The following is a 27,007-nucleotide window of genomic DNA, read 5'->3' as shown; positions in this document are numbered from 1 at the left end:
AACTAAGAGGCAGGAAAAAAAATCTGAGGCAATTTAAGTGTAATAAAACATTAAGTCAAACAACAGTATTTCACTTTCACAACAAGTTTAATCTCAAGATCCTTCCAATTTCCACAAAGCCCAAACTTAAAATATATACTTCAAGTGGACAAAAAAGCTGACCCTGCAGTTTCAACAAGCAAATGTCTAGTCTGCTCTATGAACAATAATTTGGCATTCCTTAATAACATCCCCACGGGATTAGTCAGAAATTAGGATGAGGTATCAACTACGTTTTAGAAAAATACTGAAAATCTGTTAATAATTTGATTCAGTATTTCTGTCATATCCCAGAATGGGACTTTTCTACTACGATGTGAAAAAAGTTGATGAGGTAGAAATCCTGACAACGTAGCCACAGGCAAAACAGCTCTAATACAATTTACTTCAATATTCACAGATGAATATTATACAGCATAAGTGTAAATAAACAACTGTGCGCATTTAAGTGTTTACCGATTTTAGAGAGAACTACCTAAAGCAGTCCAAGACAAGATTCAGCCTTTAATGATACTGAAACCAAGTTTATGAAGAACAATTTTCAGTCTAACCTCAGACCAGAAATTAAGTTGAAAGAAGACTAACCAAGATAAGATACAGTTTTTCAAGTAAAATTAATGGTACCAAAGTTGAAGTAAGCTTTACGATTACAATAATTTCAAATGTAAGTTTGCAGAATAGACTCACAATGCAATGGCCATTCCATAAAGTTATGTGCATTCAACAGCAAAATAAAAGCAAAAAAGCTTAGCAGCACACAGTGGTATAAAACAAAAACAGAACAGAAAATTTAGCTTGCAGGTTTGAAATCCTTCAAGTTACATACTTATTTCAACAATAACAATCCAAGCATACCGCTAAATACAGGTACTTAAACAGCAGAATTTCTCCAAAGTAACTCTCATTTTTAAGCTGATGAATACACTTGCTCTTCCAAAAAAGGAACTGCAGCAAGCTGGTATACATACAAATGAAACGGCACATGTCAGAGATTTAGTGGCTCAACAGTTTTTTCATTTCAGTGAATCCATCTGGACTTCCATACTTGTTTAAAAGGAAGAGTAGGATCTGTTCATGCTTTTTAAGCTGTGGAACAAGCACAAAGAATTAGAAATATATGATTCTTTTTTTAAATTGCTAATTTCAGATCAGGGTAGATCCTAGAACTACAAACTCAACTAAGTCCCATACTAGTTCGATAAATATACAGTCCCTTTCTGCTGTAAAATCTTCTGGGGGGAGGAAAAAGCCATCAGAATTGTAGCTGACTTCCCCCTGTCCCCTTCTTTTTTTTTCCCCCCTGAAGAAGTAACTTGCTTGAACCGAACTGATGAAATACTCAAATTAGGACCGAGACTGGGATCTTAAATTTGGTTATTCATACATGTCTGTTTCCTTTGAGCCAGACTTATCCAAGTAAGGCAGGATGCCAGAAAACAGGAAGTGACGTAACTGAAGTCAGAAAAGACATGAGCTAGATCAAGCTGGAAGATCAGAGACACAGAGGGGAAAGGGAAAAGGAGGTTCAACAGCCTACAGTGGGACACAGAAGTCAACTACATTCAGAAGAGCAGAGTTTTACCGCCTTTCTGCCACTCAACTGCTGGTAACTACACTCACTCTGAAGCAGTAAAGGTCTGAACAGAAATGCTCTTTTCCTACCCTCCAAAAAAATCACCGTGCATATTTTTGCTTTTGACCTTGCTGCCTCTGGCTGGGGAGAGAGGGGGAAGTTTGAACCACCCTTGAAAGGGGTTTCTGTCTTCAAAATTCAAAATTTTGCTCATTCCTCTGACAAAGATCCTCACTTTGAGAAAGGCTGAGACATCTATTCTGGTATACTTTAAGTTACTTCTAGTAATCTAAAGTTCTAATTTTTCATAAATAGCCTAAGTTAAAATAAAAAATGAGAAAGCTTAGAACCAGAAAGCTTTCAAAAATTACAGGAATATGCCATATCTGTGAGAGAGACTTCATTTTTTTCCAAAAGAAAAAAAAAAAATCTTGCAACTGGCAAACACTGTTACAAATTCCAGTATTCTACTGAACTCAGATTCTCCACCCTAGTTTCATGACTGAAACTGTGGCACATATTAGTAGTAATCTCTGCTACCTGAAATACACATTGTAAGAATTTTCTTACACGTGCAGCTGTCTGCCAGGTTGTATCCACAGCCATATTACTGAAAAAAATCCAGCTGCCCTTTGTCCAAATTACACAGTTTATGCAAAACACCACAACTACCTTTAAACAACAGACAAAAGTAACACTCTGGAGGCTTCATAGTCTGGGGGGGTTGGCGGAAAAAGAGAGCTGTATGTGTGGCAAAACATAGACTAATGAAGTCTGTGTGATCTATACACTATCCTCCTTCAGTTTCAGGGTGCTCTAATTATTACAACGTACAAAACAAACTGAGAAGTGTTGGGATAACTCACTTTGTGTATCTTCAATGTTTCAGTTAGCTATTATCTCCCTACTCCCATTTCCCTCCCACACAGGGCTTCTTACAAATACTGGAAACATAAAGCGAGTATTGCTTGGACCGAATCTTACTTGCATTTTTAGTTCTGTGCAGCAGCATTTGGTCTCACCTCCACTGCCTACAAAAAACAAAGCAAGTGAGTGAGCAAAATACACATGGACATTGATTGCCTAATTTAAGGGGTGATGTGTGGAATTCTCCAAGACATTTGGAAGGAAAAGTCACTTTAGGCATCCCACGTGCCCACAGTTCTTGAAAGTAAGTAATCTGAAGTAATAAAGTGAAAGTATGTACCTCGATGTTCAGTATGTAAGTTTTCAGCACTGCAGGACTTGACCAAACCTTCCATTACCAGTTTGTCAGCTACATTCACACTACCATTTTCACTAAGTTTCTCCACTGTTACTAAATTAACATTTCCATTAATCCCTTTCACTGTAATTGTGACATATTTATTCAATAACATTTCTTTCAACTTGTCAAGTAATAATGGAGACCACTCAGCTTTCTCTATTCCTGGGGAGAAAAAAAAAGTACAATAAAGGTTTTTTTATAAAGAAATCCTTTATGATATGACTGTAATCTTACACATAATGCTCCCACTGTTTTTGAAAATATGATGCTAAATTTTCCTAATATAAATAGCTTAGACTCTACAGATAATTAACCAAATCCATACTTCCTAAAACCAGTATACTACTTCAGCAGATCATCATGATGTTTACCAGTATTAAGGAATGAACACTATCATCAGAATAGGTACAGATTTATAATGTTCAAGACAACCAGTCAGGGTTTTTTGGGGGTGGTTTTTTTGGTTGCTTTGGGGTTTTGGCATTTTTTTACCTGCAAGTGAACATGTAATTGTCTGAAAAGGCAGCTTTAAGTACGAATCAGTGATCGGCAGGACCTTTGAAAGTGGCAAAGTTTCTGTGTTCCCATAGTCTGCGTATAGTACTTCCACTACAGACTGAGAAGCTTTTAGAACAAGAGCTCTGTACCAATGGCCATCACCTGAAAAGATTGGGACAAGAAGAATCACATGTGAAGTACCATCTTATAAACACAGCTTACCCCAAGAAGAAGAATCTCTACAGTTTTCCAGGATTTTTTAAATACTCTAGTATATACAAAAGGCCACTTGACAAGAAGCAAGCCCACAGAACAAGGGAATAGTTTCTGATTGCTGTATTCATAAGGATGTAAGTGTTGCTTGCAGATTTTTGCTCAAATTATAGATAAGATTTTTACTACAATACTGTTTTAAGGATGCCTGCACACTGTATTTCTAGCTCCTTACCTTTGTCTTCCAACACATATTCCCTCTCAAAACATAACCAAAATTAAAAAGAAAAAAAGAAAAATCATTTTTCCTCAATTATCCTGAAGAGGCATAAACAACAACAACAAAAATCAGTGGAAGTTAAAACCAACTGTCAAATACTTAGGTATACTCTTGTGGTCTGCCTAGTATTTTTTTAATTAATCTATCCTGTTTTCCATGAGCTGTTATCTGATCTAGCACCGAAGTTCAGTTTCAGCACTTAGCCAGATCTCCTGTAACAATCCACATGCAGTCAACATTTCATATTTATGAGTCAACACTACTTTTGGGTTTTGTTTTTTTTTTTAAATATTGAGCTAATATATCAGCAGAGTACCCCCTCTTCTGAAAGACTAAGACAATAAATTAAGTTCCCTCACCGTTAAGAATACCTTTGACTTGAATAACAGTTTGCTAAGCCTGGAGAGCTTGTTAGGCTGACAAAGCTGGATGATCAGTTGTCATAGCCAGTGTCACCACCCCATGCTCACACAAAGTAACAGCAAAAAAACCACCCAGGCACCCACAAACCAGAAGCGGGTCCATATAGACGCAAGTGCACTATTGCTCTGCCATGAATTTCATGCCCCCGTGACTCAGAAACAAACAAATTTCAGTTTAAACAGTAACTAGCTTTCTTTCCTCTTAAAGATGCATACATTCTGCAGTGCACAACCTATTCTTTATAATCTCTCCTGGACGGTCAGATGGTTTCTTTGCCCTAAAGATGCAGCCAGGCTATCCTTTGTAACAGAATTAAGAGATCCTTAAGCACTTTAAAGTTGGCATTTTTCCTTTTTCTAAAGCAAAAATGAAAGTTGTGTTTTACACTGGTCAAGGAAATATAAGAATAAACGATTGCCTCACCTGAAAACCTGGCACAACAGGCTTCCCCCAGTTTTGGTTTGAAGGGCTGGTTCTTGCAAGATTTACAATAGCCTTCTAGTTCAATCAACTGTCGATGTAGCTTCTCTTGATCTACAGAAATAACATTTGTTAACTAACCACATTTGGGTATAATGAAGAGCACACTTAACTTTTAAGCTCCCCTGCTCCCATCTTTGGGATTTTTTATATTTTCCTACTGTCTGAGCTACATTTGCACATGGTTCAGTTCGCTATAGGCATTCATTTTATTAATTAGTTTGCAACAGTGACTTACTGATGTTAGGAACAGTGAACACTTTTTCTTACCTTTACTTTGAACTGGTACAGCATAGAACAAATCTGGGCTTACAACTTCTGTTACACAGACAGATATGGTTTCATCTATAGCCAATTCAATCGACTTCCAGCGCCCAAGTGAGGTTTCTAATAGAAACAGTAAGAAAATGCAGTGTACCACTTTCCTCCAAGCACACACATAAGTAACTGTTACAGAATATCTTTTTGAATTTTAGAGATAACTTCATGTTTTCACTTCAAGAAGAGAAATCTAAACCAAGATAACTCTTGCTTAATTTGCTGTTCATAATCTATTAGCATCTAAAAGTATCTGAAGTAACAAACACATCAGAAAAATAAGATATTGAAAAGTAAACATGGGAAGCTTCAGTCATAGCAGATTTGTAATTCTCTACTGTCAAATATTCAAATAGCATTCATTTAAGATAAACCCAATGATTTTTATCTTTCTCCTTATGTCTCTAATGCCACCTGCAGGGCAGCTTGTGTTTAACTGTAAAAACTGACAATATAATCAAGATTATGCATGTTTTTTATTGATATTACTTGTATTCATACAGCAAGATCACAGTTTAAGTATGAAATACTGAAAATTCTTGTTCAATCTAAACGTTAACATTAATTGAATTACCTTTTTTGTCAATGGAGTTGTTTGGAAAGCTATTTTTATCTTGTAGAACTTCCTTTACAGCCAATTTTTCAGAAGTTAGTACCTCATTGATCACTTTTGGATGACCTGTGGAATTGTCAATAAGCTCTACACCTGCCCCATCTTTTGAAAGGGAAGTTACTCTGGCTTGAAGCTTTATCCCTGCAGCGTACATATGAAATCTTGCTGTAGCTTCTGGAATCCATTTGCTATTACCAGGCTTTATACCTAGGAAGTAGGAGAACTCTTCAAAATATCTCCATTAAGTGACTTTCTTCAATATTATGTTTTCCTTTAAAAAATTCCTTTTTTTTTTTTCCCCCCAAAGCACAACTCAAAATACCAAGGCTACTTTTACTACCTTAGGGACACACATTGTACTTCATCCTGTTAACTGGTCTCCTTTTTCCTCCTTTCTTCTTAAAGAACACATTTCCTCAGGACTCCCAAGTTTTGTTTTCTACATTTGATGATATTCTACCAAGTAAATCCTTGTGCCTTAGCACAAACAACACTGTTAAGATTGTTTATGAATCAGTTTAATATAGCCTTTTTATCAAAGGACCAGAAAAACAGTGTGTTTTAAGAGACAAAAATAACCCAGCAGAAGACACCTTGACAAAATGTGGTTTTGAGCTTTTTCCTGTTTCCACATTTTTTATTTTTAAACCAAGTAGACTACATTAGAAAGAAAGAATAATTCTGTAGAATTTTGAGTGATTTGGTGTGGAAAAGGAAGAGGCAGAGAATTGGTAGAAAACTGAGAAACAGCAGTATGATGCCAAACTCTGCAGGAATCAAATGAAACATCCCTACAGAGAACTGAAAGGCCAACTTGCTTCAAAAAGACAGATGAACTCCTTTTGCCTGCAAAAATTTTGAAAAATAATTAAGTTGCACAAAAGCACATTTAATCCTAGCAAGGCAGCAACCAAAAGCTGGTAAGCACTACAAATGAAGCAGAACTAAGTGACAAGTTCCCTTTGACTGGTGAATCAGTAAGTAACCTCCATGCAGATCACTCCACAGCACTGTCAGGAGCTCAGGGAAGAGCCACCATCTTTCTGTTAAATACCAGTCTGCTGTGTAGTAAGGCTAAAACAACAGTTCCCCCAATTCCCAGAGGCTGGAGGCACCACAGACATTTATTATTTAAAACAAACAAACATAAAACCAAACTAAAACAACTAAAAAACCAAACAACAGCAACCAACAAAAAAAAAAAAATCCAAAACCAGACTTCTGTGAAGTATACCCTGTCATCACCTCCCTCCCCCAAAGCAGCAAGTCTCTAAATGCAATAGCTCTTACAAGAGAAAGAATCAATAAGAAGATCCACCTGAGAGCCAGCATCTAATTCCTTGAAATGGAAGGTTTAGGAATGAGGATGAGATGTGCCGTATTTTATCCAGTGGTACTTCCTCAACATTTCCATAGTCCACAAAGCATACTTTAACAGTTCCATCTGAAGTAACATTTTGCACCAAAGCACGGTACCACTTACCATCACCTAATTTTAAAAATTTTAAAAATTAAAAAAAAAAATACTTCACATTTAGTAAGTTTACCAGCATTTATATTTTAGTAAATATATCAAATTCTTTGCTATCGTCCACCAATGCAAACTCTCAGATATGCAATTTTATTTTTTTCCTTGCTTTATGTTCACCCTTTAAATAACAAAAATATTTTAGTCTGTTACTTACCAGAGAAAAAAGCACAACAAGGTTCTCCATTTTCAGGCTTAAAAATATTTGGTGGAGTTTTCCGACAGTATTCAGACAATGATTTATTAAGTAATTTTAGAGCACGTAACTCTGAAAATTAGGAAAAAAAAAAAAGATGAGATCAACAAAATAAGCTGACTTGAACTTTATCAATACTGTTCAATGTATACCTTATTTATAAAAAACTTGAGATTTCCGTGAATATTAGAATTTCACAAAAAAAGAGCTGTTGACACTGAGTTAACTCTTTAACTTACTAGACAGACTTATTACCAGGAAGAGGTTCAATAGCTGATATTTACCGACAAATTAGTTCAGTATGATAGCAAAATAACCAGTAATTCTTCCTACTAATCCAACTTCACCCCAAAATCTAAAGTATACTTTACAGCCAGATAACACCATGGGAATTACCTAGTTCAGCCAGTGCATACGACAGATTACGGGATCTCATCCTGCTTGCTTATTTATATTTTATATGAAGTCCTTTAGCCTGCTCTGTAACATCACTTTTAGGGAGGAATTCAGTCATGTTTTATAGGCGATAAGCCACGAAGAATATATACCATCCCTAGATAAGTCAAGGAACAAACTTCCCTCACTTTTTAAGATCTGCCCTATATTTTTGGTTTGAATACAATTAGCTTCCACTTCCAGACACTGAATTTCATCATGCTCTTTCTCTAGTAGGTTAAAAAGCCAGTGGCTATCAGAAGTCTTTATACATGCAATAGAGGAACAAGATTTTTTTTTTGAGCTTATCCAAGAGCAACTCAAGTCTCAAAAGCTGCGGTTTTTCATTTTCATGATTTTTTTTCCTCTCTTTTGAATCTTAATTTTTTATAAATTAGAACAGGACAGAGTACTAGGAGAGAGCTCCACTAAATATTGTAGAGGCACAGGGGACGTGTCTCTTACTTGCTATCTTCTGTTTAGATACCCTTTGCCTAGGTTATGGTAGCTCTTTCCACTTTTCTGTACATTCTTAGATTAAATTTTATTCAACTGCTTACCTTCAACATTTTCAGATTTCAATCTCAGAGTCACTACATACCACGATCCAATTTCTTCATCATTCCACTTGTATGCTTAGATAAAAAACCTCAGAGGTAAGCCTTGGTGCTATAAGCTCACTTGAAACACTAATGCATCAGAATTATAACAAATGACAAACCAGGAAGCAAAGAAACTAGCAGAAAGAAAAAAGCTGAATAAACTTACCACTGTTACTTGAAATCTGACAGTAGAACTCTCCAGGACTGTACAGCGCACACACTACGACATCTACTGTTTGTTTAAGAGTTAATTTATTCCACTTGCAAATTCTTTTGTTCATTTTGTCCCCTAGAGAGAAAAGAGAAGAAAGACATAAAGGAAGAAAAATTAAAATAATTTTTACAGGAAAAAAAATTACATTTCCTCAACTCTTATTCAGGCCCTCAAATTTCTTGTTATAAATAATCCAACAGACTAATTACCAGTGAGAGCCTCTTTGCAGAATAAAAGCAAGTAAGAGAAATGTGCCAGTTGCTTAATGTCTTTCATCACTACTGAGAAGGGCAAGCCATAGATGAGCAGGGAAGAGTAATCACACAAAGAGGCCCAGACTAGGTGGCAGTACCCTGAGCAAGAGGGACTCTGGGGAACCTTGGTTCCTGGGAAAAAGGCTAAGAGGCATGGAAGGAGGAAGCAGCTGTCACCGAAAGTACTGGAAATGGTCTAAAGAGGAGAAAGAACAAGAAGATAACAGAAAGACTGGTTGCAGAAATTTGCACTGTACATTATAGTCAAGTACCTGAAAGAAGCTTATTATTTAACACAAGTTGTAGAATAGATCATATGAAAACTACATTATGGTACACTGGAGAAGCCATCATTTCCTCCATTAGCATATTATTAAGTCTTCCTGTATTTTTCATAGCTGTTACGTTTGTTACAGCTTGTGGCAGGCAGCAGCATGCAGAAATACTGTCAGCCTTTTTAAGACTTGAGTCCAAGTGGCTGGCCTCTGACTTTGGTAGACCTTTCCAGTTCTAAGTGTTTGGTTTTTTTTCTGAAAACGAAGCTTAAGAAAGTTTTGAGCTTCAAGGATGGCCACGCTGAGATGCTGTTCCATCTGCCCAGTATTGTGTCTGACAGTAGATTACTTTAGGAAGTCATATTGCCAACAGGCAAAGAAAAAAAAAAAAACCACCAACACAGAACAATGCCCCCCCCCCAAAAAAAAAAAAAAAAAAAAATCTAAACAGGCTCTCAAGTCTTCTTTATTTTCAGTGGAATGCAAGACTGTATTCCAAGACAATACTTCACACTGTAAGCAACTGCCAGATCCATACTGGAAAGGGAAAAGCATAGCTGGCATATTTTGAGAAATATGCTCAAAGCAGTAGAAGCTGGTTGAATTTTCCAGTCCAGAGGAAGAAAGATTGACTAGAAAAATAAAAATTAATAAATGGCTCAAAGTTTAGAGAAAGCTTTAGGATGCTTAACAACTGTGAAATATAATTGTTTATTCTTTCATGTCATGGTGAGATTTCTTCTTAGTCCTCTAAACCAAAAAGAAACACTGTTTCTTAATTTCTTGAAAGTTAATTAAAATCTACTCTATACCATGCTGCATCCAGCAATCACAGATTTAATCATTAAGTTTAAATAAAGCAAACACATTAATGAAAAACTATTTTGCAAGTTGACAGAGAAATGTATCTGTTCATATTCCAATATAAAAAGCACAAATTTTAAAACACTTCAGACAAAAGTTGATAATCTATTGTCACGGTTTAAAGCTGGGCTGGCTATTAACCAGGTGGCAGATGCTCTCTGTTAACCCTCTCCCCGCCCCCCCTAAGGGAAAGGGAAAAGGGAGAGAGACTTATGGGTTGAAAAGTTAAAACAGTTTTAATAAACTATAATAATGAAAAAAGAGTATAATAACAATAATAATAGAAATAATCAAATATATACAAATATATACAAATATATACAAATATATACAAAGCCAAGACTGAGAGCTTGGAAATCCTCCTCAGGCAGAGTTACTCCCCCAGCACAGGCAGAGGGGAAAATGCAGTACCTCCCCCCAGCACGGGCAGAGGGGAAAATGCAATAGCTCCACCCAGCACGGGCAGAGGGCAAAATGCAATAGCTCTCCCTGCCATCACACCTGCAGGCTTTTAACTGGAAAATTGGCAAAGCTGGTACCAATCAGTGGGAGACAGGACGGCCCCTCCCTCCTGGGCCCCACCTCCAGGAGGCAGTGGGTTAGTGATAAATAGGAAAGTGAGAATGACGTGTGTGGGATGGAATACCTCGTTGGTCAATCTTGGGTCACCTGCCCTGTCTGCTCCCCCCTGCAGCTGCGACCCCCCTTTGGCTCTTCACTCGTAAGCAGTGAGGAATTTAGCAGTGACCTTGGTTTCTCTAAGACTAATTGGCCTGGTTTGGGCCAAACCAGGACATCTATTTAGAACCTGCATTCAAAAGCTCCTACTTGGTGTGAGAAATTAAAAAAAGATGAGAAGTAACCAAGAAACCTCAGTAGCATAAAACAGGTCCAGGACAACGCCCATAGATCAAAATGTATTTGGATATAACCATGAAAGTTTCTGTTCATTTGAATTTTATACAAGATTCCTTACCCTTCTGAACAAAGATCATAGAATGGTTTGGGTTGGAGGGGACCTTTAAAGGCCATCTAGTCCAACCCCCCTGCAGTGAGCAGGGACATCTTCAACTAGATCAGGTTGCTCAGAGCCCCGTCCAACCTGACCTTGAATGTTTCCAGGGATGGGGCATCTACCACCTCTCTGGGCAACCTGTTCCAGTGTTTCCACCACCCTCATTGTAAAAAGTTTCTTCCTTATATCTAGTCTAAATCTACCCTCTTTTAGTTTAAAACCATTACCCCTTGTCCTATTGCAACAGGCCCTGCTAAAAAGTTTGTCCCCATCTTTCCTATAAACCCCCTTTAAGTACTGAAAGGCTGCAATAATGTCTCCCCAGAGCCTTCTCTTCTCCAGGCTGAACAATCCCATGTCCTGGCCACGAGGCATCTAGTGAAGAAGATCAAAATTAAGGGATTTGGCCATAGCCTCGACAAAAAGACTTCCCCCAGTTTTCAGTACAGATGGATCAGGAAAGAATATATAGTTTTACCAGACACAGGATGGAAAAGAGGGGCTTAAAATCCTTTATATGAGAGAAGCTAGGAATCTTCCCACAATAGAAAGAAATCTGACATAGCATTTGCAAGTCTCTCAAATTGAAGCTTTGGTCACTAAATGCAAAAAAGGCAATTTTGGCATAGCCTTGAAGTTGTATAGCCTACTGCAGTCAAACAAATTTTCAAGGACTAAACATGTGGGTTTAGGTGTAAAATATAGGACAATGTAGATGAAATACTATTTGAGCTGAAGGACAAGGGCATAAGAACAAGCCGGTACTAACTAGTCATATCCTACTTCAACTGGAAATTGTAACACTTCTAACTGGAGAAAGTGAAATACTAGTATGGTCTTCCAAAATTAAGCAATTACAACTTCTTTATGTATGCACACACACATATATACACACACACACACACATATACACACACACACACGTGTATATATATATATATATAGACACACAAGCAAACGCACAGTTTCTTCATAGCAAAGTTGCCGTGGCTAAACTTCAGAGCTGTGAAGGCTAGACTTCATGAGCCAGACTGGAAAGTTCTTACCAGTTAAGAACTTGCATTCTTTGTACTCACTCTAGTAGGTGGTTAAATAATGCTAGTTCAGCAGGATGTGCTCGTACTCACCGTTTGCTTGCTTAACATTATTCATTCTGATTGCTGGTAAGGTCATCCTTGACTCCTCAGCTGCACAGCCTTCCTCTATGAGCTGGCTCGATATATTTATTACTGGAATAACTGATTCATCTACAAGCTCCACCACACATCTGTAACTCTCTTTATCCACTACTTTTACTGTGAACACTTTGTCTTTCACCAGTTGTTTCATAAAAGAAATAGCTTTTGTGGTCCAGGCTCCTAATGGTGGCTTTACACCTAGAAAGTCACATAGCATGGAAAGGTTCTGAGGACAGTCCAAGTCTCAACAATATGTAGAAAGGTATAACAACACTGTTCAAAGCAATAGATTAAGCAGCAGATATACCAAGTAACTCACCCCCACTCCTCATGCTTGTAACAAGATTCCAAACCCAATTATTTAAATTCTGAACTTTTGTAGTACTTGGATTTAATAAAGATCTGAAAAAGATCACGTACAACTAGTCTGTTACACAAAGAGAAGCACAAATTCAGATTTAATACTTCCTTAGTATGAATGTCTAAGGAGTGTCAGTCTTTGGGTCTCATGAATACAACCTATAGTTTTGAACAACATTAACCAACTCTTGGCCAATGTATCTGCTACTATAAGCTGCTTCCTCCTTAAACGTTTACTCTTTATGCTACTAAATTTATTTCTAAAATGAAAGTTATAACCAGAACTTTATAGTAACAGATTGGCAGAAGTTGCCTTCCAGAAAGATATATTTTATGCAGCAGTAATCCTTGACTCTACTCAGGAAACATCTTATCTGATCACTTTTTTGTGTCCATGCTGTGTTTAGTACCTTCCTTAGTCCTAGAACACTCATTAGCAGATATAGGCATCATGATTTACCCCAGAAAAAAGATTTCTTTAGGTCACATTCAATATGCATTGGTTCACCTCTACATACAAGTGAAGCAGTTTTATGTTCTCCTCCAAAGTAAAAAGCTAGAATGCTGCTCTTAACTTTACCAAAACATTTGAAAAGCAGGTTAAATATCAAGTATTGTAAAGGAAGGATAGACATAAAGTAGTCTAAAGGAAGGATACTGAAGAAAAGGGGTGGACTACCTTGCATAGTGATGGAAACAGAGAAAAACAATTTCCAACAGCAGGTTAAACAAGTATGTCAAAACCAACGAATTATGATCCTGTCTTGAGACAGAAGGATGAACTACAAAGTATCAAAGTCCTTTCCAGCTTGACAGATTTCACAAGCCTACGGAGAGGATTCTACCAGTAGTTTCACTAGATCTGCCCCATGGGAGAGGGACAGATACCATTCTGAACTTCAATATATAAAATGAAATTTTACCTTCCCCTGCAGTGTTAGAACCACAACAGATTGAAGCATTCCAGAAATCCAGCAGGTGACCGGATTTTGCTTAGAACAAAAGCACATGCAAAACCTAACATGCATGTTAACATAACACAAGTTTTCCAAACATACAACTGCAGTTCACCGGGTACATTAGGAAAGATTTGTCACGTTTTGTAGATATGCCACAACAATTAAGAACTCTGGAAATAACGCTGTTATCTCCACCCTTCCTCATATTTCAATATAAGCTACTACAGATGTGATTGTTATCTAACCCCACTTATTTTGCCTCTATCCAGTTTGAAACAGCTTATCATTTATTTCATACCTGCCAAGGTACATCTTATGGCTTGAGCTGGCAAGTCCATTAATCTTGGAATCATAGGACGAAGTCTAGTCAGTGGAAGAACTTCAAAATTACCATAATCTATATAGCTTACCAAAACAGTATCTTCAGAAACATATGCCAGAACAGCAGCACGATACCAAAGATTGTCTGCTAGAAAGGAACATACAGATGTTCATTGTACTTTCTTTTAACTTCTGAGAACAGAATGGTTTTTTGGGCAGATCAATATAAAGATATGTTAATCTCAACATAAACCAGCAGCATTACAGTTCACACAAACCTTCACAACACCCTTATGGATGTAACATTTACCACCATCACCCCTTGTGTGAGTTGAGTGTTGCAAACTCATTGTTTCCATAAAGACCTCCCTCTCACAAATACATATTGCAACAAAGAATTGACTACATTATGTGGATGTAGTGCTTAAGTTCAATACATTTAAACAAACAGCAAACAGTATCTCAGCTGACCACAATGACATGCAATTCAAAGGCCACACAATAGATCTAATAATTTAAAGTATTTTAATTCAATTAAATGATTTGAGAAATAGAAATACAAGCTTACTCAAGTTTATCAAGACATCTGAGGTACTGAACTGATAGCTTTTCCTACCTAGGCACCTGAAACCAGTGCCCATTCAAATGCCAAGACAGCTTATTGGCAGTACTAGCTTTTTCTGAATGTGCAAAAAAGCGTTTATTTCAGCTTATCTGTTCAGTCCCACAGCTAATTTACTCAAAGCAGCAAAACCACAGGAAAGTGAAAGAAACAAATGACCCGGAATGTTTATCAGTCACATGAAGAAGTTATAGCAGCAACATTTCTGACCAGAAAAAAGGCATAAGAACAGCAATGTGTGGAGTTCTTTTTTTCTTGTTAAAAGCTGGATGAAAAGGAGAATGATCTTTGAGGAAAAGCGATTCATCTTCATCCTACTGCACTCAGGCAAACAGGACTTCAGATTCTAATAAATAAAAGGTATTTCTTTCATATAGACTTACAAATTCCTAGTACAAAACACTGCTTTATGCAGAATACTAGTCTATGTTTAGGCAAGATTCAATTTTGTCATGAGACTTGTAGATACTTAACACCAGAGATAACTGTCAGGTGGAAACTAAGTTATTAACATACAATTCAGGACTACCAGGTCTTGGCTAAATAACATATGAGAAGTCGTCTATCAGAGCAGCATCGTTACATAAAATCCCATTTCTTCTGTCCCTTTTTTGGGGTCTAAAATTTCAAGTCTATATTTATTTCCAGTCATAGGAAATAGTGCGCACTAGCATATAAAAGACAAAATTTCTTCACGGTCTCTTAAAAAGTTCCTTTATACAAAAATGAACCCAGTGTTAAGAGTTTGCTCAATGAAGGGACCATTTTATGGTCTTTTTTAAACTAGTGTTTTATAGATGTCATCATCTGCTATTAATAATTTTTTAAAATCACTACCAAATGCTATCCATAGCTAAAACAAATAAAATAAACTCTATATGAAACATTTCTAAACATAATTATAAAATGTGTTTATTTTTTGTAATAAAGTGACATAAATTAAGAGCCGTATTTTCCCTCCGTTTTTACCTGTGAACTGGGCGCAGCACTTATTTCCAGTAGCAGGACGGAAAGCTGGATTACTGGGCAATTTGTCACAATGTTCATTAAGAGACACTTGAAGCTCAGCAAGTTGACCTGATGTTAAAATACATAGGTTTTGGAACATATACTGTCTTGTAATTATTACAAAAGTACACAGATCTTAAGTTCAAAGTCTAGAAGAACACTTTCTAGTATAATGGAAATTATTTCACATAATGTTTAACATAATACCAAAATAATGATGAGACTAGGACTCTTTAATCATAAGATTGAAGAGAGTCCTCACGTGAGTCTGAGGAATCACAGTGGTAAGGAGAACGGACAGGGAAAACCAGTCACAGACTTTTTTTTCAACACAGGAACAAAACTGAAGCCAGGAGGAATTGAAACCAAGCTAGTGGAGGCATGCTAGAAAGAACCCAAGGAAGACAGCTTGACATGCTAGAAAGAACCCAAGGAACACAACAGGCAGATGATGAGTGTCACTTCTTGCCAAAGGACACGCTATGCTGTGAGTCTACCCAGAATTCAAAGGCTGCACAAGTACAGAGAAGAGAAATCCACGGTAGGAGAAACACCAGATCACATCCAGCTGCAAAAGCCCTTTTAGCTGAAATAAAAACCAAACGCTGGCTCGGACAGCACTACGAGGACACATCCCACAAACTTACTCTGCTCTTATTCTCCCTAGACATCTTTTTATGGGCACTGTGGGAGATGCACCGAAGTCCCTGCCGCCTAGCACTCTGGACCGCTATAGTGTTACTTACAGTCTTATGTTTTACCATATCAGAAGACACCAAAGCAGGGTTTGGGCACTATTTTCTGGCCTTCTCATACTCCGATATTCCTCCCACACTATGTAACAAAGAAGTTCAGTCCACACACCCAGCCTATAAGGAAACACTTCCCTCCAGTGGTAAAGCCACAAAGCATCACAGGAATAAACAAAGTAATTAGAAACTCGCACGCATTTCTGGAACACGAGAGAACATATTTAACATTAAATATTTGTGGTACAAATTGACTTCAGATTGGTAAAATCCATGCCACACCACCTTTTTACTTTGCACTACTCAGACTGCCCACAAATTATCACCTTACAGGTTAGTAAGTGATATTAACAGCTAACGCTGCCAAAAACACCTTCTACAACACCATGGCTCTTAACTGACTGAGGCATGGCCTAATGCTACAGGGAATCACCATTTCAGGTTGAACTACAATACCAGCAACGCCTCCCTCCAGCCACTCTCCAGTGAAGAGAAAAATGACATACTGTGTATCTTATATCCCATTTTCAACACATCACTTACGGGCACTGTGTATCTGTTGACAGAAAAAGATTTCTGGATTTTCAATGCTGGAAACTACACCAGAAAATGTATCTCCGATACATACAGAGACACACTCTGCAACTGAATTAGCACAGTGAAGAAATTCTTTATCTTCAGGCATTTTTTCTTTACTTTCCTTAGAATGGTTTTCTGACACTGTATGTTTAAAAAAAAAAAAAGTTAGTGATCAAAAGCTAGATGACTTTGAAATGTGCAACCTCACCAGCCAGCATTCAGAGACTTAAAAACTACGCTAAATTAAACTACAAAATTTAGACACACTGAAGCAGTTTATTCTTTTTGCTGATTCTTTGGACTTGGAAGGCTCCCATCATATTATCCATGAAATCAATGCTCACATAATCATCACTAAACATGTACTTTATACTATCAGAAAGTATTTGTGCTACCGTCACTAGTGAATTGAAGGAAGCTCCACTAGCCAATGTTTTTAAGCAGGTGATGGTAGTGAACAGCTATAATATTTACTACATTCAGAGTATCATGCGACACAGGAGGTCTTAAAATTCCCCAAGTTTTTTCCATCTCTTACTAAGAAGTTTGATTTGCTTGCTTACCTCTTGCAGAGTCTGCTCCTTTGGCATTACTTCCTGGAGTTATATCAGACCTTGTTTCTAAAGGTACTTTATTTAGGCAGTGTCCTAAAATACAGATGTAAGAAACAAAGTAACTTACCATACAAGATAGTCATCATTTAGTTTTATTTCAGAAGCTCCTTCTGAGCCTGACCTACATCCCTACCACAAGGTGAGCATGTTCTACTTATTTGTTGAGCAATTAATATGCTTAGAGTGTAAAATAAAAGTAGTTTCAGAGTCACTCAAGTAGTTGAGTTTTCTGAAGACATTCACAGCTCCAAGACTGTCTGACTAAATAAAATGAGCAAAGCAGTAGCAATCAACACTTACTCGTAGTCACTAAAGACTGTTGGCTGAAAAACTGATTACAGCTTTTCACACAAGGATTCACAACTTACCTCCGTATTTGCAACACTGAGTGTGCAATGAGTTACCAAGACTTACAAACAAATCTTGAGTTTCTTAGCTATTACATATTCCATTTCTGATGCATGAAGCAGTACTCCAAGCTTTCAATACAATTTTCAACTAAAAACCTGAATACAGATTGTTTAAGTTGCTTGTAAGGTCATGGAATAGATGCATGCAACAGTTCATGAATGCAGTGAGATTTCTGTGATTTTTCTCTCCAAGAGTCTGGCAAGTTTTATTGCTTTGCCATTAGAGTGCTATAAAGCAACCAAATGTGAACTATGCCCAGCACAACCCTACATCAGTTGAATTTACACAGGACTAAGGTGAACCATTATTTTATAGATTGCAGGGACTATGACACTGAGACAAGCTTTAAGCACATCAGGAATTTTAGCAAGCTAAAAGGATCAACCATTACTTCCTTCAAAGTTTCTGTGGGCTGCTTATCAATGGAAAGAATATGCTCTTAGCACTGTATTGGTTTTGCTGTGCAGACAGAAAAAAAAAAATAGCCCTCCAAGTAATGATAACAGGCACACCTTCTCTCTATTGATCTGGTTCCACAATCAAAGCCACCCCCTCAGCTCTACTGAAAATCTGAATTCAGACTCCTCAGAGGTCAGGTGCTCTGCTTGTCTCTCTCTACTGAGGCTTGCTAAGTTAGAAATATAAACATCCTTAGATTTCTCCAACTAGATACAACAGCATGCAGTGGTTGCGCTTTCTTTGGGATACTTGTTTAGTGAGCATGTGCAAAATATAACAAAAGCTGGTAAAACCCTTAGTGGAACTAGAAATTGATACTATCATTTTTAAAGAGTTAAAAATGCATGAGATAAAAAGGACAACAAGGTCCAAAATTTGCATGCACCTATTAAAAAAAAAAATGAACAAGATAATCCAGAAAACACTGAATTTATTACAATTCTACTGGAAAAGTAACCTTACTAAAATTTAAGGTTATCAAGCATAACAAGGTATTTCAGGTACAGACATTTTACATGACCTCTATAATGGAAAGGTGAAGTAAAAGAAATTTGAAAAAAAAAAAAAAGGGGAGGACAAGTTGGGAGAGTGACAAGAGTGAGGAAAGCAAAAGAAAAAACTCTCCTCTTAAAGGTATTGGGCATGGGTAGGGGGAGGGAAAGTGAACATGAACATGAAAGACTTATCAATTCTGTTGGTTTTTTTTTCCCTACACTAGCAAGTACTTACCAAAATCTGGAAGAACAACATCTACAGCAAAACTCAACATCATTTCCTCCTGTAATACATCAACAACAGTTACTGAACAGTGCTTTCCCATGAGCTGGGAAGCAAAGCTGGCGATGCCTTCATTCCATCCTTTTTCTTTGAGATCATAATTAGCAAAGGAACACTTAATGGCCTGGAAAGAATTACAATTAGAACAAGAGGGGATAAGGGGTTGTTTGCCCTGTAGAAAAAGCAACTAAATAATTAAGGTGCTCAGAAATAGCATCTTGCATATGAAAGTTAAAAGCTGCTGTTGGAATTTGAAGCGCTATCAATTCAACTAACTTCTTTATAAGAGAGTTAAGAACTAGGAAATTAAGTTCAAACTGTAAACTACATTTCCTCTGATTCTCCCAGTGTTTATGCTGTCTTATGTAAGGCATGGTTGTATCACACATTACATCCGACCACAGGTGCATGTTCTAACTTGCCCTCAGCAGACATTGGGGGCTTTACACCAAGATTCAAACAGCGCTCAAAATCTTGTATGGACCCAGAAGAAAGGCACGTGAACACGCTATGAAAGACTATTCCAACAGCTGCTAGTCATAGTTGTCCCTGGTTTAAAGAATGCTTCTCTGTTCTTCTTTGTGCATAGTTAAACCTACTAGTTTAACTCGCAGATTAAAGCTAGAACATCTATTTTGTAATGGAAGAAATTCACATAGTATAGCAAGGAACTCAGACCAACAGCTGTTTTTACTCCAAACAAAGTTTGCCCAAACTACAAGAGATTTTTTCACTACTGCATGTGTCCAGATTAGAATACACAGGCAGAATGTTTCCGCTACTGTCCTCTGGCGTATATGGGACATGCAGGCCTAACCACCCTGCAGGGGTTTTTTTTTGTTTTTTTATTGTTTTTTTAATCAGCTCAGAACCCAAGAACTCTGGGACTAGGAAGAACAAGCCAGGTGGCCTTCCTCACTCCTATGGAATAGCTAGGGAACATTTCAGAAGGTGAACCTTAGTGTAGTATAGCAGTTTTCATGCATCACGTTCACTGAACACAAAGTACTGTGATAATGACAGTTACACTGAGACACAAATTACACTCATTTCAGAGACATTCATTTAAAATAGCTACTGTTAGGAAAATGGAACTCACACATGGAGGAAACAATAGTTCAATGTCTTTGTGCAGAGCTTTAATGCAGGAGAGTGGAATATTTTCTTCAGTTCCATAATCTATATAGAATACTTGTGCTTTCTTTTGCAATATATGCACATCTTTTACCAGTGCTCTATTCCAGGTCTGTGTAGGAATAAACAATCATCTTAGTAAGAACACAACATATTTTGCTTTACTTCATCGGGTTCGTTTATCAACAAAGGCACTGACCAATTCTGACATGACTCAAATGAACACAACTTACTGTAGTGTTGACTGCTGTGAACATAAAATTCTACTCCTGTGGATATTGGCTACCGTACAGTAAATCAAGAATCTGCTAACAGTGGAGGAGAAGGGGAAGAAATACAAAAAAAACAGGTGGGAAGGGAAACAGGAACTAGATGTGGCTGCAGAATTGCAACCAGAAAAGTCAGGTAAGAAATCAAGTAAGAATAACTTCCTTAAATAAGCAGAGTCATATTCCAAACCATTCTAACTACAGTAGTTTAAATTTGCTAAGAACACACACAGCCTTCAAGCAACAGTAGGACAAGCAGCACCTACCAGGCTGAAGTACACAAACACATAGAAGTTAACTTTTTAGAGGAGGAAAAAAAAAATCAGTACCTTATATTTGAGTTCCAGATGTTATAAAACTAGTTACTACCACAATTCCATCACAATAAACTGATCTCTAATTAGCAGCCTTCACTGGTAGAGACATAAAAGCAAAACACAATGAGCTCCACACCAAATGGCTATTTTATGAACAATCAGACGTTACCTGATTCAAAGAACACCTTGCAACGCAGACTTCCCCTTTGATAGCAATATATTGCTCTTGAATAACTGCGTTAGCATAACAGTCTTGCAGTTTCACAGAAAGTTTACTGATCTGGTCTAAAACTTCTGGAGAACTCATCTGTATATAAAATTCACTTGGACTCTTGAACTCTGTTACTGTACCCTAAAGAGAAAAGCCATAGTAGATGATAATTATGCAAGAGCAACCCACAGTATATTATTCAGTACTAGTGTTCATTTCAATAAATGCATTTCAACCTATACCTGATTTTGTTCTTTTGTTTTGAATCTAGCAGTAACTGCAGGGAACAAACCCAGCGATATTCACCTTCACAGAAATAACCTTCCTCACTTACACCCCCTGCCCCCACCTGCATTTAGTCATCTTTACCAAAATAAAGAAATTTTACATGTGAGCAAAATGAGAAAAAGCGCTGAGGTGACACGCAGCTATATTTGCTTAACAGAGCTTCAAATGCAACCTAACAAAGCACCGTAGGTTTCTCCCAAAATAAAAGTACCTGTACTTCCATAGCTGTTTTGATCCCTAGAGTCTGGAGATCTGAAAGCATTATTTTCTTGATGTGTTCCTCTGTCTGGAGGGAATCCACAGAAGTTGAATTACCCTATTCAAAACAGCTACAAGTTATGTTTAAACTGGAGTTGTTCAGCTGTAGCTCCTTGTAGTAACAAACGAAAACAGAACTTTTTATCATTTCAAGAAGCATATAAGAAAAGTGCTTTTGTTGACTTTCAATAAGAAGTCTCACAGACTTTGTATTACTCTTGAAAATAACTTAAACCATTATCACAGAGATATACTGAACAGACAATGGAAAACACGTGCTGAAATCTCAGACATTCACCTCTTCCTTTCACACATGTTCTACAGTACAACTCAGCTGTATTTCCTGCTTGTGATGCTCTCATAAGAGGAATTTAATTCCACCTGCTTCCTTGTAGCCTTAACACCAGAGTAGGTTATAGCTACTGCTTTAACCACAGACATCCATTTTTTTAAAGTCTAAATATTTAGTGTAACCTGCCTAATGCACACCATCTGTGCCTGTGACATCCTAAAAACATTATAAAAACAGTCTTATGTGCACTCTTAGGGAAAACCTCTTTTACGTTTGGACTCACATACTGCAGACAACGCATGATGACTGAGATTACTGTTATAACTGCCAAATTCATTGTTTACTTGCAACAAAGATCCTTCTAGAACATTTTCCATAAAAACACATCTCACAGTACAAAATACATTAAATACAAATAAATAAAATGCAAAATACATTAAAGATTGTTCAATATGCAATATAAGCTCTCTTCCTTCTGCAGAACTTGCTCAAGGTTCAAAAGAACCAGGGAAAAACAAAGCCTTCCGTTATTTCAAAATAAATTTGCTACAAATTGTTTATTCATATTGTGTGGCCTCTCGATTTAAAGGTCCCTCACTATCAGTTGATCAGTTTTGCTATAACACAGTCACAAGTACACACAGCAGAAAGCTGTGAACTAACAGATGAACGGATGAACTAACAGAAGTCTCATGACCCAAAATGAAGCCTCCTTTCTAAATTCTTTCCAAAAGTTAACCAGACGAATGATCTACTTCAAAGAAGTGTATGACAAAGGAGTTTTCTTGTACAGTGCAAACATGAGGCTAGTTGGAGGTACACACACTTACTCACTTTCATAAATATAAATAATGAAGACAGCAAAACGATCTCCTGCAGAGGAGTTCATAGGAAGACTACAAGAAATGTTTGGCTGAAAGTAAGATCAAGAGAGGCTTCAAAACATTACAAAGGAGAACTGCATCACGTTTAATTCCTGCTACAGCAAAGAAACAAAAACTTATCTGCATCTGTTACTATGCAACACTACATTAAATGTATTTCTCAAATAATTTACAAGGCTCCAAGCATCAGTTCATGATCTACACGGAAAACAAGAAGACACCAGAATTTTTCCAAATTGGACAAGCCACATCTGTTTCCTTCCTAAAATATTTCTCTAGCAACACCATACATGCCTTGATTTTTAACTTTTTCAAACAAAAAACAAGTTGTCTGATAGTGTTGCTAAGGGTTCTAGAAATAACCCATTTTTTGAATGCTTCTCCCAGTAACTTTTGATTTGAAGTACTAATCTTTCTAAAAGGAGTAGATTATAATATTTGGAATTTGTTCCTTTCCTGTACAGGTTAAACTAAGCAGACCCATTCAAGACATAGTGAAAATCGTATTCTATACCTTAAGACAAACTCCCTTCTCACTTTTAGCAGGTAACTTGCCTCCATTGTTATTACTTACACTGTAATCGAAGAAAAATGTGTTAATTTTGAGGAACCAAAGACAGACAAGTAGCATTCATAACACCCACTTGCAAATAAAACAAAAAGGCTGTCTTCATAGTACGTGTTTTTTGTCAACCCTTATTCCTCCTCCAAGAAAACGCAGAATGGTAAATTTGTTAGTTCCCTGTCATGCAACACTTAGTGTGTTTTTCCCGATACCATCAACAAAAATTAATTTAACTTTGATTAAAATGGAGAATGTTGTTGTAGAGTTCTGCCAACACTGTAGTCCCAAGCAAACCTTAAGAACTATAAAATTGCAAAAGAAGAGATGTTGCTATTTCAGTTGAATACATAAGTCATATTCAGATAACATATATGCCAGATTGTCCCCTTGTCCCCCCCCCATTCAGTCACTGTAGGAAAACTTGTGAAAAAAAAAAAAATCTCTCTTGTAAACTTGATTATGGACACCTGGTTGCAGATTCACTGAACTGCAGTCATCACCTCTTGCTAGAAACTACCGGCTTAAACACTCAGATCACTCCCCTAAATTGTTCCAAAGCCAACCAGTCAATTTGTACTGTATCCTAACCTAATGATGCTTCCTTTAATTGAAACAGATTAGGGAGTGATCTCTTGAGCATCTAAACTAGCATGTCAAAATGCAATAATGAGCAGCTAGAGAATGGCCTGGCTGAGAATGGTCTGGTATTCTAATTGCAGCTGCGCTCATCAGAGATAAAATATCCATGAAATTCACTGAGGCTACACTTGGATTCAAAGGGTGCCTCTTCAGAGTCTCTTAAATGCAATCCATTAACCATGCCACTGCTGAAAAGCACAGTCTCATTTCTCCTCCCTTCCCTACATCATCAACAGCAATAACAAAGTCATGTGATAAGCTGGTACTCTTACTGCACGCTCACATAGTTCTGACACAAGTAAAAATAATGCTTTTGCTTTAAATCACACTACAGAACACCTCAAGAACTCCAACAATATCTTTCAAGTCACCCTTCTAAAGCAGCAGAGCTGAGCTTTCTGACAAGTATGAGATAATACAGTACTAGTCGAAGAATAAGCAACATATTTTACTGTAACAGTGCCTTTACATGGTCATTTAAGTTGTGTTGGGAGGGATATTGTCTTTCTGTAAAGATTATTTGGCGAAACTTTTATCAAACTTACTTCTGTTTAATTGGCTCACATACAACACTATGTGCTCGCCAATCTTTCTTCTGACAATCCGCAGAACAATAGTAGATTTGCTTGCATTGTGAACATCTGAGGGATCCTAAAAAAAAAAAAAAAAAAAAGAAAAAAGTCAGAGAGAAACATCTATATCAGAAGAGACAACAGCTGTTAAGATACAGAATTCATCTATTGTTTAATAACTGCTTTACAAGACTGTTCCACTACACTTCTAAGCACATACAAATAAGTATTTGTATTCACATACAGCCATGAGACATTACTGCCCCAGATATCCCAAATGTCTTCTATATTTAAGGAGGAAAAAAAAACCCCAAGGATTTTTCATTAAGGAGATGCTCTCTTCTGTTTATCAGATCCATAACTCCAACTACATTCTGAATAGTCACTATACTTGCATCTGAGAGATGCAAATATACATCCATTTTAAGACATTTCTAAGCAAACCTTCTGATCCGGTTTCACTGCTAAATATACTCTGCATCACAGACTACAGTACAATAGGGACTTACCACTCAGACCACAATGATGGCAAGTCCTCGTTTGATGGGGTGATATTAATGAACTAAAGAGATTCTTATCATAGCCAATAGAGAAAACATTTTCAGGGGAATATTGCAATTCATTCAGCTTCTCATGAATCACATCAGAATGTGATACCTGTGGAAGAAAAATTTTAGGTGATTCTTACCAGAAACAAGCCGTCCATTAGGGTAGAAATATTCTAATATACCAAAATGTGACAACAAAAGAGAGTAAAAATGTCAAAGTTCTAGAAAGAGCAATATATGCTGATCATTTCTGCTATCTAGAAATGCTCAGAATATTAAAGGCAACTATGAAGTGCAGTAACTCACGGTATTTCCTTCACCAGCTGCAGCTGTCAACTGCAAGTTCCCTCTACCAGTTCCGCCTTCCATGGAACTTCCTAGAAGAAGATTTGCAAAGGGGTCTGATTAACAACGCCTGTGCATGCCAGCGTTATGGAGTATTTGCAGGAAGACACAAGGCTCTCATCTACTCCTATTATTCCGCTAGCGCATTTGAGCAAATGCGGATGCTAGGACCATGACACACTCTGGAAGTCACTTCTTGTTATCACTGATACTACGTTTATTCAAACTCACCATCAGTGGTATTATTAAAGCAATAATTTTACCGCTCTGTGCTTATCACTCGATGTAAGTTTTAATGTCCTCCATCCATAAATTTGTTTCAATTAAAGTTGTTCAGTACGAACAAAAGAAAGTACATAATTTCTGATATCCATAGGGCAGAAATTCACAATAGGCAATTTTACAGTAGCTGAGACAGTACAAAGTTTCTTTCAATACTATTGAACATGTGGTCTATGTTAAGGTTACACTTATGCATAGTTTTGTCACTTCAAAAAGTATTCAGAAACAAAATACTCTGAAACAAGAGATTTTGAATTTCCAATGAGCGCCTTATAAGCCTTGTGGCCTTTCCAATGAGTTTATTACCAAACAACTCTTACAAGACAAACAGTCAGCTAAGTCTGCATACCAATATCCTAGCAACTATGTTTTTATAAACAGGCAACTCATTTACCTACAACAAATTTGTTTCAGTTGTAGACTGCACATGTTATTCTGAGCTTGTTCCCGTTTGGTAGGCTTATTAGCCCAAGTTCTGCATCGAGGCAACATAAAGCTTACGTGGCCTTTTTTCCCCACCTGGAAGCAAGTTAATCTTGTAAACTTTGCCTAAACTAAAACTCCTGCCTAACATGAAATCAAATTTCATGAACACTCCAGACCCAAGAGGGCTGCATACCAAACTATCGCAGAACTCCCAGAATCAAGTCTTACCACCATTTGGAGTAAAAGAGAACACAGATCAGACAGTACTGAGGCACTGACAAAGGCAAGAAACATTGATGAAGGAACTCCAACTCCCACTGCACGTATCTGCGCCAAATTCCCTAGTACTCCAATTATCCTCTTTTTTCAATTATCTAAGACATTCCAGGCCACACAAGTTTGGATAATTAGGAGTTAGTTGTATTTATAAGCCATACTCATACTGATGTTGTTTATCAATAATCAAGCATATACACAATTACAGAAGAACAAAGTCAAGAGACCTTTGTCAAGCTTTGGACAAAGTGTCTCTTTTATTGCACTTGTTCTGTACTGTTTCTACACTTGGCAAAAAGAAACCTGTACTGTTTGTTCACAAAATACTGATTTTTGTTAGAGATTTCAAAAATTCAGCCTCGAAACTGATAGCTTTTCAACAGGCAGTTGGCACTTGTCATTCTGCTGCTTTAACCTCCACCTACAACTTTATTACCTTTGTTCTTTATGCGAAGCGGTTCCACCATCATGTAGATGTTCACATCAGAGTATGATGAAAGGTGGCTGTGTGACGACAGGTAGCTGTAGGACAGGTAACTACAAAGTCACAGATTTAAAGATTAATTCAGACAGGCAC

At 37.2% G+C, this 27,007-nt stretch overlaps 1 protein-coding gene across 1 annotated transcript; it reads right to left on the bottom strand.

Annotated features, from left to right (window-relative positions):
• Positions 1-1,032: 1,032 nt before the first annotated feature.
• TDRD1 (tudor domain containing 1) lies at positions 1,033-26,900 on the bottom strand. The gene is made up of 24 exons (XM_068399027.1): positions 26,867-26,900; positions 25,408-25,478; positions 25,063-25,210; positions 24,527-24,632; positions 23,292-23,352; positions 21,555-21,659; positions 21,014-21,196; positions 20,224-20,370; positions 19,077-19,248; positions 17,427-17,510; positions 16,828-17,004; positions 15,497-15,604; positions 13,883-14,053; positions 12,215-12,463; positions 8,632-8,754; positions 7,390-7,500; positions 7,023-7,193; positions 5,666-5,911; positions 5,044-5,160; positions 4,717-4,827; positions 3,372-3,539; positions 2,820-3,041; positions 2,597-2,643; positions 1,033-1,125 (listed from the first exon to the last, which is right to left on the bottom strand). The coding sequence occupies exons 1-24, from the start codon at positions 26,898-26,900 to the stop codon at positions 1,033-1,035; spliced, it is 3,225 nt and encodes a 1,074-aa protein (XP_068255128.1).
• Positions 26,901-27,007: the final 107 nt, after the last annotated feature.

Source organism: Nyctibius grandis, chromosome 4 (assembly GCF_013368605.1).
Source record: "Nyctibius grandis isolate bNycGra1 chromosome 4, bNycGra1.pri, whole genome shotgun sequence".
Classification (NCBI taxonomy): domain Eukaryota; kingdom Metazoa; phylum Chordata; class Aves; order Nyctibiiformes; family Nyctibiidae; genus Nyctibius; species Nyctibius grandis.
This window is presented reverse-complemented; position numbering and strand designations above follow the sequence as displayed.